Source organism: Cryptomeria japonica, chromosome 7, assembly GCF_030272615.1.
Source record: "Cryptomeria japonica chromosome 7, Sugi_1.0, whole genome shotgun sequence".
Taxonomy (NCBI): Eukaryota; Viridiplantae; Streptophyta; class Pinopsida; order Cupressales; family Cupressaceae; genus Cryptomeria; species Cryptomeria japonica.
The window spans coordinates 602446130-602460807 of record NC_081411.1 but is presented as its reverse complement, the minus strand read 5'-3'; the positions used below and the strand labels follow the sequence as shown (position 1 = coordinate 602460807).

At 32.1% G+C, this 14678-nt stretch overlaps 1 protein-coding gene across 1 annotated transcript; it reads left to right on the top strand.

Annotated features, from left to right (window-relative positions):
• Positions 1–2222: 2222 nt before the first annotated feature.
• LOC131029646 (metal transporter Nramp7.2-like) lies at positions 2223–7749 on the top strand. The gene is made up of 13 exons (XM_059208814.1): positions 2223–2401; positions 3154–3245; positions 3347–3387; positions 3502–3580; positions 4079–4183; positions 4731–4840; positions 4959–5140; positions 5230–5299; positions 5390–5563; positions 6273–6377; positions 6507–6637; positions 7313–7409; positions 7492–7749. Exons 1-13 carry the CDS (start codon positions 2223–2225, stop codon positions 7747–7749), a joined length of 1623 nt encoding a protein of 540 aa, XP_059064797.1.
• The last annotated feature ends 6929 nt before the right edge of the window (positions 7750–14678 follow it).

Below are 14678 nucleotides of genomic sequence, written 5' to 3'. Positions count from 1 at the left end.
ATAGAAATAACAAAGTCTTTAAACTGTAAAGCCTTTAACCAGATACAACATTTTGTAAAAGTGTTTGTAAAATCCTTTAGCAAGGTAGATCTAAAGATCTTGATACTCCTAATAGGGTAAGCTATCAGAAATAGTTAAACATGTAGCTCTAACCGAGCAACCTTTATTATTGCAGTAGTGAAGTTGTGGGTGCCATCCCCACCGCAGTTTTTCTCTCTAACAAAGAGTTTCTGCATAACCAAAATATTTGTGTTATGGAGTGAAATGTGTATGGATGTTATTTCTATGATTATGTTTTAGCTTTATATATAATGAGATCAGCTATACACAGCTTATGTTTATCAGTAAGATTGTTTTTGAAGAAAAATTTTGAAGTACCGATTCATCCCTCCCCTACTAGGACCTAACACTTTTTCAGGGGAGATTGTTGGGAATGTGAAGCCCAACGGTCACATGATCATTCGCCTTCTCCCAGTAATTCATTTCGTAGCTGAATACAACTATATAAATGGCTATATGTAGCCCATGTATGTAGTAGACTGGATATTGATTAATAGATGATTCTCCCTGTTTCTAAGTGGATATAGCCATTAATTGGTGAACCACATTAAAACTCGTGTTATGCATTTATGTTTGTTTTCATCTTAGTGTAGTTGCTCTTTATTCTGTTTCCCTACTCGTTTTAAATTAACAAGGTGCAGAATATAACTTGTCAATAAAACATTCAAATGCACTCTACATTCTACCAATGAAAAGCATTGATTATTCACGAGGGTTGTCGATAGTAGCATTGTGCGATGGTTAAGTTGTGGTGTTATTGTTCTAATTATCAAATTTCAAAACATGTTGAAATGGTAATTGAATGTGTAATGGAAATGAAGTACACATTTGTAACCTCACCGATACATAACTCCAGATCAAAAACGTTTACCTCTTCTAAAAGAAGAATATCCATGAGGAGCAAGCATTGAGACACCGAGATTTAAACACACAGCTGATTGAGCCGACCCATTTCCTTGATCACTGTGTTCTTATTTTATTGGAAAAAAACATTCAACAGATTTGAAAGTCCACATTTTCCTCGTTGCAGATTAGAGTTTTTAGTAAAGTTACTGATGGCTGAGTCGGACTTTGCCCACCAACTAAAGATGAATTTATTTTAACTATTTTTTCTGTTTCGATTCACTAAAATCTTTAACAGTGCTTGTCTATGATTACGTTGAAGTCCACTAGATGCAAATTTGTACAGATTATGTACGTCATTATGCTTTCCTTTTCAGTAAGACATGAGATCACTCTTATTACCAGTCACAGATTCCTTTTAACTTTCAACTGTTTTCCTTTAAATTGGCCCACTGTATTGTCCCTAGAATTATATTATGTAATGTAATTGGTTCCATATTAACTTACTGAAGTTTTATATAGGATTCGTTGCATGCGAAAGCTCCATAGATTAGTTTATTTGAGTAGGTAACTCTGAGCTCCTCAAAGAAATGGACTGAGGATCATTAATTGATTTTTTTTTTGGGTATTTTATTAGAATTGGAATTGAACTTTTATTTAAATTATTTATTTTAATATTAAATAGTTCTGTCAGATAGTTAATGGTAATTTTCTATGATAAATAGTTATTTGATTTTTTTGATAAAGCTTAAAAGATGTTTACAGTGTACTAGCTACAGTATAATAAAAGTTAAAATATCTATTTTTAAAATGAAAAAAATGATCTGCTTCATAAAATAACTTATTATCAAAATTTGTTTTCTGAAAGAAGATAAAACCTTAAATTACTACGTCAAACTTTATCATTGCACCTTTACAAGATTACCATCTTCGGAATATTGTTTCCCAAATATAATAGAATTGAAAATACTTATTTTCAAGTTTTTGTAAATCCTTAATTTATAAGATAAATTATTAGAAAAATGAATCTCCAGATTAGTAAATAAAAGTCCACCATTACACCTTTCCCGAGATGCCAACTCCCCCAGTATACTTCAATTACGCAATAGAATTTTAAAAAAAAATTGTTGTCAATTTATTTAAAGAAAGTTTATAAAATAACTTAAGATCAAGTTTGCCTAAAAGTAAATTGACAGTGAGCATTAAATTCTATTTGTGTGAGAATAAATGCAGTGCAAGCTGAAGCTTCATTCTTGTGACAAATTGCAGAAATTTGGGATTGTTAATGTTCTTTGCAGAATTTATAAATCAAAAGTTCAATGGCCGAGGAAGCAGTGGAAAGATCAGGTGGGCAATTGGAGGTAGTCCTTGGGACTCCCACTCCTACTCCTACTCCCACTCCCACTCCCACTAAGGAGATTAAGGACAATCAGGTTGAGACTTCTGCTAATGAGGTAAGGAGATTAAGGACAATCAGGTTGAGACTTCTGCTAATGAGGTCTGTTACTTCCATTGAATTGAATTCAATTATTTATTCAAACATTTGGAAAAGTAGAACTAGAGTATGCTGCATCATTTACTTACATTTGACTTTTAGTTATAAATATTATAATCTTTTTATAAGCTTTCATTCTAGTATAAAAGTATTTGTCTGTGGAGCTGGGGTTTGATTTGATTGGCGAGAGTTTTCTATGGTAGGCAGGAGGTCAAGGATGTTGGGATTTGGTTTGATTGGCGAGAGCTTCCTATGGTAGGCAGGAGGTCAAAGATGTTGGAATAGGTAAATTAGTTATCATCTAACCTAGTTGTCTGTACAAACCAGGAGAACCCCTCACATAGTCTCCAATTGACTAAGCGTGGAATTCTGCTGCCTAAACTGTCTATGCCAATCTTATCTCACCTATCTATTTTAAATGCTGCAGCTAACTCTATGTTACAGTGGACATAGAATTTATTATGTACGTGCTTATAAATTTAATATATGAACCTGTATTTCTTAGAGCTCAGTTTCTAAGTTTCTCCTTCAAGGTCCAGTCTTCCTCCAGTCCATGTGGTACTGAGTTTCTCCTCAGAGGTCCAGTTTTTCCCCAATCCATGTAGTAGCGGAGGGTGTGTCACCAATCACATTAAAAAAATTGAAGTTTACTCTATACACTGCAAATTATAAAAGATGATATCCAATTTTTATAGTCTAAGAAATAAAATAAAATAAAAATATTAGGTTGTGTCTTCTAACTAATATACTGTGAGAACTAACTTGCAGGAAAGCGTGTGGAAGAAGTTCATAAAGTACGTTGGGCCAGGTTTTCTTGTGTCCATTGCCTACTTGGATCCTGCCAACTGTCAGTAGACTTTTCCTCCTTTAGATAAGTAACTATTGTGTATTTTTCTGTCCATATCACTAATAGATTATTTGATTGCTTGCTTCTGTTGTGTTCTTCAGTGGAATCAGATTTAGAGGCAGGTGCAAAGTACCAGTATGAGGTATATTGCAATCACCTTAGCTTTGGCCCATAATGGTGAGGTGATCAAACATTTATAAGTTTTACTCCTCAGATTTGGCTTAATGATTAGGTGGATTGTACATTATTCTTGCAGCTCGTTTGGGTCATTCTTTTGGCCTGTAGTTTTGCATTGGTTATTCAGTCTAGAGCAGCCAATTTGGGAGTAGCCACAGGTTAGTTTCATGGAAAAAAGTCTACCCATTAGTTTTAGTCATTAGATAATTCAGAATTAGTAAGAGATGTTTTTGAATTTGAAGTGTAAGTTCTTTTATATATGTGGGAATCAAATTTTATGATCTATTTTACATTATATTTTAGATCAAATTATATAATCTATTTCATATTATTTGGGATCAAACTTTATGATCTATTTTATATTATATTTCAGATCAAATTATATAGTCTATTTCATATTATTTGGGATCAAACTTTATGATCTATTTTATATTATATTTCAGATCAAATTATATAATCTATTTCATATTATTTGGGATCAAACTTTTTGATCCATCTCAGACTATATTTGGATCAAACATCATAATTTATGAATAAATTTTTTTTATAAAAATTATAATTTCTTGATCCATCTCAGACTATATTTGGATCAAACATCATAATTATGAATAATTTTTTTTTAATAAAAAATTATAATTTCTTATTTTGTGTTGCAGGCAAGCACCTTGCAGAACACTGCAGAACAGAATACCCTAAAAAACTAAATTACATACTGTGGGTGCTGGCAGAAGTGGCAGTGATTGCATCCGACATACCTGAAGGTTTGCCATTACACATCTATACGTATAAATGTTTTGGATTGTATCAAGTTATACCATCTATACATAGTTCCTCCCCGTTTTGCATGTTGGGCTTGGTCTCCACATAAACAGGGGTATACTGTTATAATTTGTTAGTTGAGGTAGTACTTTTTATCAGTAAATTTTTAAAATATAGAATTATATTATAAATTATATATTTAAAAATACATCTATAATTATTTAGAAATAGAAATATTATTTAATTGTAAATTTTACTGTCATATATAAAAAAAACATTTCTACATAAAATAAAATCAGAATTATCAAAGAAGGTTTAAATTATAATTCTAACCCACAAAGCGTGGCCATTATCTTATATGCCACCCCCACCACATTTTATTTTTGATTACTATATCAATCTTAAGTGATATAACAAAGTCAACTTCTAAAATGGTGAATTTTACTAATCCAATATTAAATAGTTATTTTTAAATTCCACTTACTTATTTCACTTATTTAGATCATTTGTCCACCTAATTTCTTTTTCCATTCTCTTGCTCCATATCAGTAATTGGAACAGCTTTTGCACTATATCTGCTGTTTCGTATACCAATATGGGCTGGAGTTCTTATAACAGGGCTCAGTACTCTCCTCCTCCTTGGATTGCAGAGATATGGGGTAATCAATCTCAATCCTTATCTAAAACTGTCTTTTCCCCATCTTGGTATATATATATATATATATCTTGTTTTTGATTTGTCTGAGAATTCCAGCTTAAAAAATTATGGTCTTACAGACCAGGAAATTGGAGTCTGTTATAACAGTTCTGATATTTGCAATGGCTGCCTGCTTCTTTGGGGAGCTTGGAAATGCAAAGCCAGACTCCATAGGAGTGTTGAAAGGGATGTTTGTTCCTCAGTTAAAAGGAAATGGGGCAACTGGTCTTGCAATCTCTCTCTTTGGTGCCCTTGTTATGCCGTAAGTCTCAGTCCATTTTTTTCTCTTGCAAAATTTTTGAGATATTTGCCAAATACCCAAACTGAAAATGGAGTTTATGTGATGGTTAGGCACAACTTGTTTCTCCATTCAGCCTTGGTTCTTTCAAGGAAAATACCCACTTCTGTTTCAGGAATCAATGTAAGTAAGTTGTAACCTTATGAATTGAATTGCAGAGCCCAACCAATAAAATAATCACCCATGTGTGTTCTTGTGTTTAAAAAATGACAGTCAGCATGCAGATATTTTTTCATAGAGAGCGCCTTTGCTCTATTTGTGGCCTTCCTGATCAACGTGGCAATACTGGCTGTGAGTGGATCAATTTGCTTCATGCCAAATATATCTTGGGAAGATGCACAGAAATGTAAGGACATGAACCTCCAAAATGCCCCTTTTCTTTTAAAGGTACGTCCACTTCCATTCTCTCTTTCAGAATGTCTTTTATTATAAAGAAATTCTTAAAAATATTATTTAATTGTTTTTAGATTTGTTTGTGTGATTTTTTAGTTTAATTTTCTGATGGCATTCTGATCCATCATAATATTTAGAAAGTACAAAAAGAGTAAAATTGTAAGTTATTTGTAATTTGTAATTTTAATTTTTTTTGCACTTTTTAAACATTTTGATGATGAATCCAAAATACCCCTCTCCATATTACAAAATATTTCCCTTAGATACAAAAAAAACTGCCATAAAAGGCATACAAAAAGATATCAACAATTTTAGAACAGTCAAAAAAGAACATGCTCGAACCACCCCTGGCTACACAGAACAATTCTCCAAACCATTTATTAGTATGAGACACAAAACAAGAAATGAAACCATTTTAAGTGAGCATATCATAATGAGAATCAGATGGAACCAAAATGAAGCCGAGCCAAAAGATCATCCATAAAAAAAACCAAGCAAGCAAAAGAAAAACAAGAAACCACGACATATATTATAATTAAATGATATTAATATAGATCATAAAATCTAATAACATTAATCTGTAAAAATATTCAATTAATTTACTTTGATTTGTTTCTAAACAGAATACTAACCAAAACTGACAAAGTAGCCTCCCAAAAATTGAAGACTGAATTTTGAATGAATTTTTGTTGGACATTTGAAGAATGTATTAGGGAAATGGAGTTCTAAAATATTTGCAGTGGCGTTGCTTGCATCGGGGCAAAGTTCAACTATCACTGGAACTTACGCAGCTCAGTATGTGATGCAGGTGAAGACCATTTTTATTTAACATAACTTACACTTATAATCCTTTGCATAGCATTACTCAAAAGACAATTTATTTTTGCATGCAATATGGTAAAATTTAATCTTGAAGAGTTTTGAATGAAAAATGCAGGGTTTTCTGAAGATGCATATGACAGCATGGAAGCAGAATATGATAACACGGAGCATCGCAATTGTTCCAAGTCTTGCAGTTGCTATCATTAGTGGCGGTTCTGGCGCAGGACAACTAATTATCATTTGTTCGGTATGTTTTCAATGATCTATTACAATTTGAAAAAAAACAATTAAAAAAAATTAAAAGACCTTAAGGTTTCGCTTATAAATTCAATTATGTTTATCATTTCCCATCATACACTACGATCTATTATCAAGATAGTGAGCTAAAGAATAGATTTTTTCTATTTTTTTGACTCACTATCTTGATGATGATGGATGGTGGAGTCTGATCTGGAACAGTGATTCAAAAAGTTAAACATCATTAAATGGAAAAATTTTCAATTCTAGTTGTAAACAGAAAAATGAAAAAATGACACGTCTTTAAAATCAAATTATATCTTATATAAAATTGCTTTTATTAATATTTGTGTAAATCTTATTATACAAATTAAACAATACAGAATTTAAAATGTGTTTTAATCATTATTTGATGCCTGTTAAACTTAATATGAAAAAGAAATACTAAATATTATTAAAATATTAAATAAATCATTTCTTAGATAATTGGCATCTACAATCTATGAAATCACTAATTATTAATATATTCATGTTTCATAAAGATCTTTGGGTTTAATTGGGGTTATATATATATATATATATATATATATATATATATATATATTTTTTTTTTTTTTAATTGTTTAATTTTGGATGATATTTTTGTGTGGCATTCTTATTTATCTTTTTCATATGGTTTGTCTGGATGATCTTATCATTTGAGCTGCCATTTGCTTTGATTCCTTTGTTGAAGTTCACTAGCAGTGATATAAAGATGGGCCCTCATAAAAATTCGATTATAGTAAGTAACAATATCTTTTGAAAAGTATAATTAATTTTTTTTTATATGATTTATTAACTTTTCAAAATTTGTCTTCTTGTAGGTTACAATTTTTGCTTGGATTGTTGGAACAGCACTCATAGCCATAAACATGTATTACCTTAGTGTGGGATTCTTAGCTTCACTAATTCACAACAATCTACCGAAAGTAGCATCAATATTCATAGAATTACTAGTTTTCCCACTTATGTTAGTATATGTGGTTGGAATTATGTTCTTGGTTATCCGAAGAAACAAAGAAACTACATGTATAGAACAAGCAGAACATAAAAAGATAGTACAAATAAAAGTCAGAGAATAAAATTTTCTCTATGACTTTTTCTTAATGTACTTGTGGTTAATATGTAACTTATGTTTGGAAATAGACCCAATAATAGCCCTAAGTTTGTGTTACTAGTAAGACTTTCTATCAATATTTTCATAATTTTAAGTATGCACTCTACATATATATTAAGGTAAGGTTGAGCTTGATATTTAATAAATGTAATTAAGTTATTCTAGTCGTGAAGGAATGCATTTTTTCAATGTGATAGAATCATGAATAAGACTCAAAAATAATGTATAACAAACAAATATGTTTCAAATGAAGTATTGGGAAGATCATATTATATATTTGAAAAGGTCTTTTAAATCAAAATGTTTAAGAAAATCTTGTTAGTTTTTTTCAATATTATTAATATATCAATAAGAATAAAATTGGATAATTACATTTATAATGAAAATAAAATAAACCATAAAAAAAAACATAATCTATATTTCTACTTAGTTAAGATAAAAGATAAGTTTTTAATTCTTCTTCATCTAATAGGTGAGAAGAAAAATAAAATATAACCTTACGTAGATGCAAAATGATTAAGAAATAACATCAAATAATTTAGTCATGATTGATCTAGTAAATGTAAGAAATTATTTGAAATGAAGTGTTGAAATATATACAATAATTAAATTAATAAATAAAAGGTACTTATATGAAAATTCAATGTGAATATTATGTGTCATATGGTTTTAAGTGATTTGTTGATATACAGGAAATTAATGACTAACAAAATAGTGCTAGTACACAAGAGTTTCCATAGTCTATGAAGACTAACTTTTCTAGATTTTAGATTTCATTATGTTTATTTTTTGTGATATAAATGCATTTATTTTTTAATTTCAATTCTTATCATGGTGGATCACTTTTATGACTATAAAACTAATCTATTCAAATTATGTATCTAAGGCCTATTTATCATTGGTGATGTGTAGAGATACAAATAAGATACAAATAAGAATAAAAATAAAGTAAATTCTACTTATGTTCTTAATCTTATTATACCTATTTTACAAGAATATTACTATATTGTTACATTGTTCCATTTTGATACATTTATAGGTATGGGGCTTCAAGTCATTTTACATTATGTAATATCTTATTATATGATTTGAGATGCTTCAAGTGTATTGTTTTCATATATTATGCTATGAGATGTTAGTAATAGATATATGATGTGGTATCTTGCAATATGTCATATTATAATTGATTATTATAGTGAGCTTATTTGAATGTGTATGCATGGCATTCATAGTTTATTATATAAAAACGAGAATACATTAGTGTGATGTGATCTATGTGATAGATGTTTTTTAATAGATTCTATGCATCATAAGAATAATATAAAAAAAAATTAATTGTGTATATGTGAATTGATTTTTATTTCTAATTGGTATTTTCTTCAATAATTATTACTATAAAACATAGTTTGATATGTGTAGTGAGTGTACATAAAAATATGTATATTTTCCAACATGAAATAGGTTAGAATTTTCTTAATTAATTCATAGGATTATTAAGATGTTTCTATACGTAAACCAATATTTCTCTCATACCCAAGTCATGCAAGACTCTAGACAATCTTGTGAACACTTGGAAAAATCATCATAGTTGTGAATTATTATTTATTCTCACCTCATTGATGGTTTCTAGTTAGCCTAATCGAAGGAGAGAGGAGGTAAGTCCTATTCATATAATTACCCTTTTTTTAACCTAGTTTTTAAGTATTTTATTATGATGCTACATTTCAATCTATTTTGACGATATTTATATATATGAGACTTAATTTGATTTTACATTGTATGATAGTTTAATTATTTGACTTTTGAAATTTTAACTTTTTTTTCCTATGAGATGTTGCCCATAAGTATACAATGTTATATCTCATTTCATTAATTTTGATATGTCATATCATAGTTGAGGATTGTTATTAACTTATTTGGATGTGTGTGTATCTTGTTGGTGTAAATGGTGACTTTATCAAACTAGTTAGCCTTTAGCCTACATAGAGAGGGTCTTGTTCACGTTGCTTAAGTTTACATAGAGGTATTTAGATTTTTGTCTCTCACCTCATGTGGTTGAGACATGTGTACTCATTTTGGGAGACACCTCTTACATACACTTGCCACTCAATAGAACACTTGTCAAATGAATTACCAAGTGTTCCATCTTTGAAGGGATAATTCATTGTTATTTCCAACTTGCCTACTCCTACTACCTTACCTATATATGTGATGATACTTTGTATATTATATACACTTTTATTCATTCATTCAAATCTTATATTGCATTGTTGTTTTCATTCTCACAAATTGAACTTGACTTCCATAACTCATTAATACTAGCATTCAAGCAAGGTCTTAGAAATATTAACCTGGTAGACCATAGCATGGCTATAGTTGATTGTTATTTTGATTATTTCTATGAATTTATTTTAAAAACATCAATTACATGCAATCTTGGGTTTGTAATGTGTTCGTATGTGTTTTTTCTTTCTAATTTATGACAAAGGCTACCTATGTATCATTGAATTTAAGGTTGTTTGTCTTATAGTACTACACATAAGAATTTAGTCCTCTCTTCATGCCCTCCTACATATGATTCGTGGTCGATGAATGTTGCAAAGGGGAGCAAAAAATTGTTAGGGATTTGGGGATGCTACTTGATGTATCTACTTGTCATCAATGTTGCATGTTGTATTTTATTATGCATGAAACTGATCCAAGGGAGGTTGTATGAGGTGGTGGAAGTTCATTCTAATGTAGTCTACAATCGCAAGGAGCTCTAAATTTGGCACGAGGTAGTTTTTATGTGTTGCCAAGTTTTTTTTTTTATGGTTGTTAAATCTAACTACAACATTTGATGTTGACCACTAGTGGTCAAGGTTAACCATCAAACTAGTCATTTACATAAACTATCAAAGTGCTTGTAAGAGGGTTATTTAAATTAGGGGCAAAATTGCTTTGAGGAATTAATGGTTTTCAATAAAATATTGTATTTTCATCCATCAAAGATGAAGGATGAGGCCTCGATTGGCAAGAGGCCAATCATCCCTTATAAAAAAATCATTGCAGAACTCACTTCGTGTCCACTTCAATGAGTAGTTGGAAGGAAAGGTTTATCTCTTCATAGGTTTTTTTATTTGAATTCTAGTGCATGTGTATCAAATAGCTCATTTATAGGAAACTGATTGTGTAATAACATTTTATCAATAGCTCAAAAGTGAACACCATTTTTTGCAAAAGTTAACTTTTTCACATTTCCCAAGCACTAGACTTTGTTGCATTGTAAAATGCACTAATCTATAAAGTGCCAAAACCATGGGGGTCACCTAATATTAATCAAGGGGAGCTGTCTTGAGTTGTGCCATTAAGGACATCTTTGAACACTCTCATATTTCCTTTTAGTATTTCTTCTACAAATAATGTTTTGCAACTAAATATACTTAGCATGGAGTCCAATAAACCCATTAATTCTTTAACACCTTTCAATTATCATGAATGGAAATAAGCCATCAAAAAGAACCCAATGTAGCAAAAGATAAAGAAAAGTGTGTTAGTATTTGAATCTTTCTTATTCTACATAATGTTCTAGCTAAGATTTCTTAGGTTTTTTATTTAGTTACTCATAGCTTCTTGAAGTTGCATGCCTATATCCTAGATAACAATTGCTATTCTAGTTGGCCGTGTTTATCCCTCCTTGCACTATAAATTGGGTTGAATCTATTATAAGCTTCATCATGGGAGATTAATGAAATGTTTGTATTCACCTAATTATGTGAATTTAATGTTTAATCATTTCCTGCACCTTGAGCATGTGTTAGCTTGATCAATGTAGTGTTGATTGTGAATTTCTATGTAGAATCAAAGCCTCATTTTGGAGTGGATTTTGTCTAATAATTTTGTAAGTTCTAATTAAAAACATTATCTCTTTTTAACAATGAGATTTGATTTTTTGTCTTTTTGTGTGTTCTTTACACAAAGTGTTTGAGTTAGAGATCCAAGATGATTCAAAGATCACCCAAATGGTTTGGATCTTCCATTTGATCGATGTTGGCATCTCTTTTTATCTACGTGGTGACTTAAAATTCTCATGTGCTGCATTTCTATTGAGGTTGCATAGCAATTATCACAGATTGTCCAAGCCTTTAGTTTAGGTGCCTTTGGCTTGTTGGAAAGCACAAACCTTACAGAAAGTTGTGTATTCTTTGCTGAATGCATGCGGATCTTGCAATACACAATTAGAAGGCATCCATTGTACAAACCATGTTTTTGCATGTGATAATTTTGTATGATTTTTGTATTTTTTTCACTTGTAGGAATTTTGAAAAATATTAAAGTGTATAACTGGCAACATTTTCCTAAGAATTAAAATTATAAAGTGCCAAAAATCAAAGGGTTGTTCATGTGTTTGCACTCAATTATAAAGTGTCAAATTTATGGGAGTGTATTTATGTTGTGTTTCTTTTCACTTCCACATACATTCTACACCTATGACACTCTTATTTTGTAATGTCATTTAAAATGGTTTCAAGTGTTAAAATTAGGAAATACTTTTCTATACAAAAAATAAATAAAATGTTAAAATCAAGGGGGAGAGGGGGTGGTGAATTTTTATATGTATTCTTATTTTCATATGTATGGGGTATTGTAATCGTGAACTGATATAAAGTTCCATTTTTGTTTTAACATGTTATTCTTGTTAAGTTGTTTTTATTGTGTCATGGTACACTCTTGAGATGGATTTAGAGTTATGGCATGATGTGGAGGTGCTCATATGGATCATGCTATCTCTTTGGATGAGATGTTTTAGATCATGGTTGTCATGTTTAAGTTCTTGATTCTATAGTTGGAATTTTGACATTGATCTTGGTTATTTTTGTGTTTTGAGGACACTGATCATTTGTTTGATACTTCATGATATTGTGGTTTTTCATTTGGAGTTTTGGCATGGGTTTATCAGTTAAAGGTACTCATGGATGCATGGAATTATAGTATACCATAGAGGTATGTATAGTTGGATGTGCTAGCACTTTCTATAGGTGCTTTTCCAGCTATGTTTGTGACAAATGTTGGTACATTCGGTTGACCTTTTTGGATCGAGAGTTTTGTATTCTTGGGAGATAGAGTTGTGTTTTTCTGTGAGACAGATTATATGGTTTTCTCAGTGGATGGCTTCTATGTGTGTCTAGTGGCAGTGGCATGGTAGAAGGTAGGTATGTCCATGAATGAGATGTGACTACTCTGCAAGTATCTCAATGATGCACATAGTGAATTCTATTTCCTAATGATTTATGATCGAGTGGTATATCAACATTCATGGGATTTAGAGTCCATGTTTCTCAGTTATATCTGTAAGTGTTTGACAGTCCAGTGAATTCCTTGTCAAGTGGGAGATTGTTGGAAATGTGCCTCGAATTAACTTGATTTGTGTTCGAGTTGATCAGAATAACCTACCTCGATGGAACAACTGGAGAACATGATGTATCCTTCTTCATCGGGTTTCAGAGTAGCAATGTTCATGTTAAGCTGATGGGTCGTTGGAACCCTCTTCTTGTGATCGGCTATCGGGTGAGCAAATCAAGAAGATCAGACGATGATCACAGAAGATCTGACGGTGGTCGCTAGGTTGCGATGGGAAATTTCTCGTTAGACTTTCCATTGCTACCCAGCGACAAAGAAGAGCTTCATTCCGGCAGTTAGTGAGGTCGTGCTAAGGTGGCAGGATAGGGACTCCAAAGCTAAATAGGGAGTGACACGTAGCATAAGTGAGCGGCCCAGGTGAGATAACGGTCAAGCAGGTCAAGGTTGATCCAATGGTGGTTGCTAGGTCGCGATGGGAAACTGCTCGTTAGAATATCCAACGCGACCCAGTGACAAAGAAGAGCTTCATTTTGGGCGGTTAGTGAGGTCGTGCTAAGGTGGCAAGGAAGGGACTCCAAAGCCAATCAGGGGGTGCCATGTGGTAGAGCATAGAAAGAGGAAAGGGGTATCATCAGAAATCAGGAGAACTGGTTGTTTTCTACATCGATACTCGATGAGGTTTCCTTCGGCAATCGGGTTGATATGGGTGATCGGGTTGACAAGATGGAAGCTATGCCAATGGCCCAATCGAGTCACTGTGGTGTCATTGGGAGATCAGGTCTACCTGTTGAAGGATATCCCGATGAGCCGATGGAGCCGACCTGTTTGGAGCCGCATTAGTGAAGTCGTCTACTGGTTCATCGGGAGAATAGAGCAATGTATTTGTGGTCTTTACAATTGTTGATGGAGTAGAGATTAACTACGGGTGTGTGTTCAAACCGAAGTCCAAAAGGTGAAACACTTGGACACTGAAGATGGTCTTGTTGGTATATATGAATACAAACTGACCCGACTTCCTGACGAATGTGGGATAATGGACGAGTTGTGAATACAGGACGGTTGATGGTTAGACTTCCTAGTGGTTGGAGCGACTAACTGTTGTGTGAACTACATTCGACAAATGTAATCAGAGTAGCCAGAGGAAACCAAAATGCAATGTTGGTTAGGTGAATGGATGTTACTGAATGACAGACCGTTGGACTCCATAACGGTTATGCTTAACCGATATGTTGTAATCGATGGCTGATATATATGTTGCCAAGATGTAACCAGGGGTGTGAGTGAGGGTACTGTGTGATGTATAGTGTGGAGTCCTATTGGAAGCTTGAATGTTCTGCATAGGTGATGACTGTGATCTGAATATATATAATGAGAGCAAATGCCTGTGAAGAGGATCTGTAAATTTATTGTAACCTTTTGTTAACTATGAATAAAGTGATCTCTCTTTGGTGGTGGGTTTTTTACCCGTAAGGGTTTTCCCACGTAAATCTGGTGTTAACTCTCTGTAGTGTTTTATGTGTGATTAGTTTTTCATTAGTCTGTGTATATCTTAAT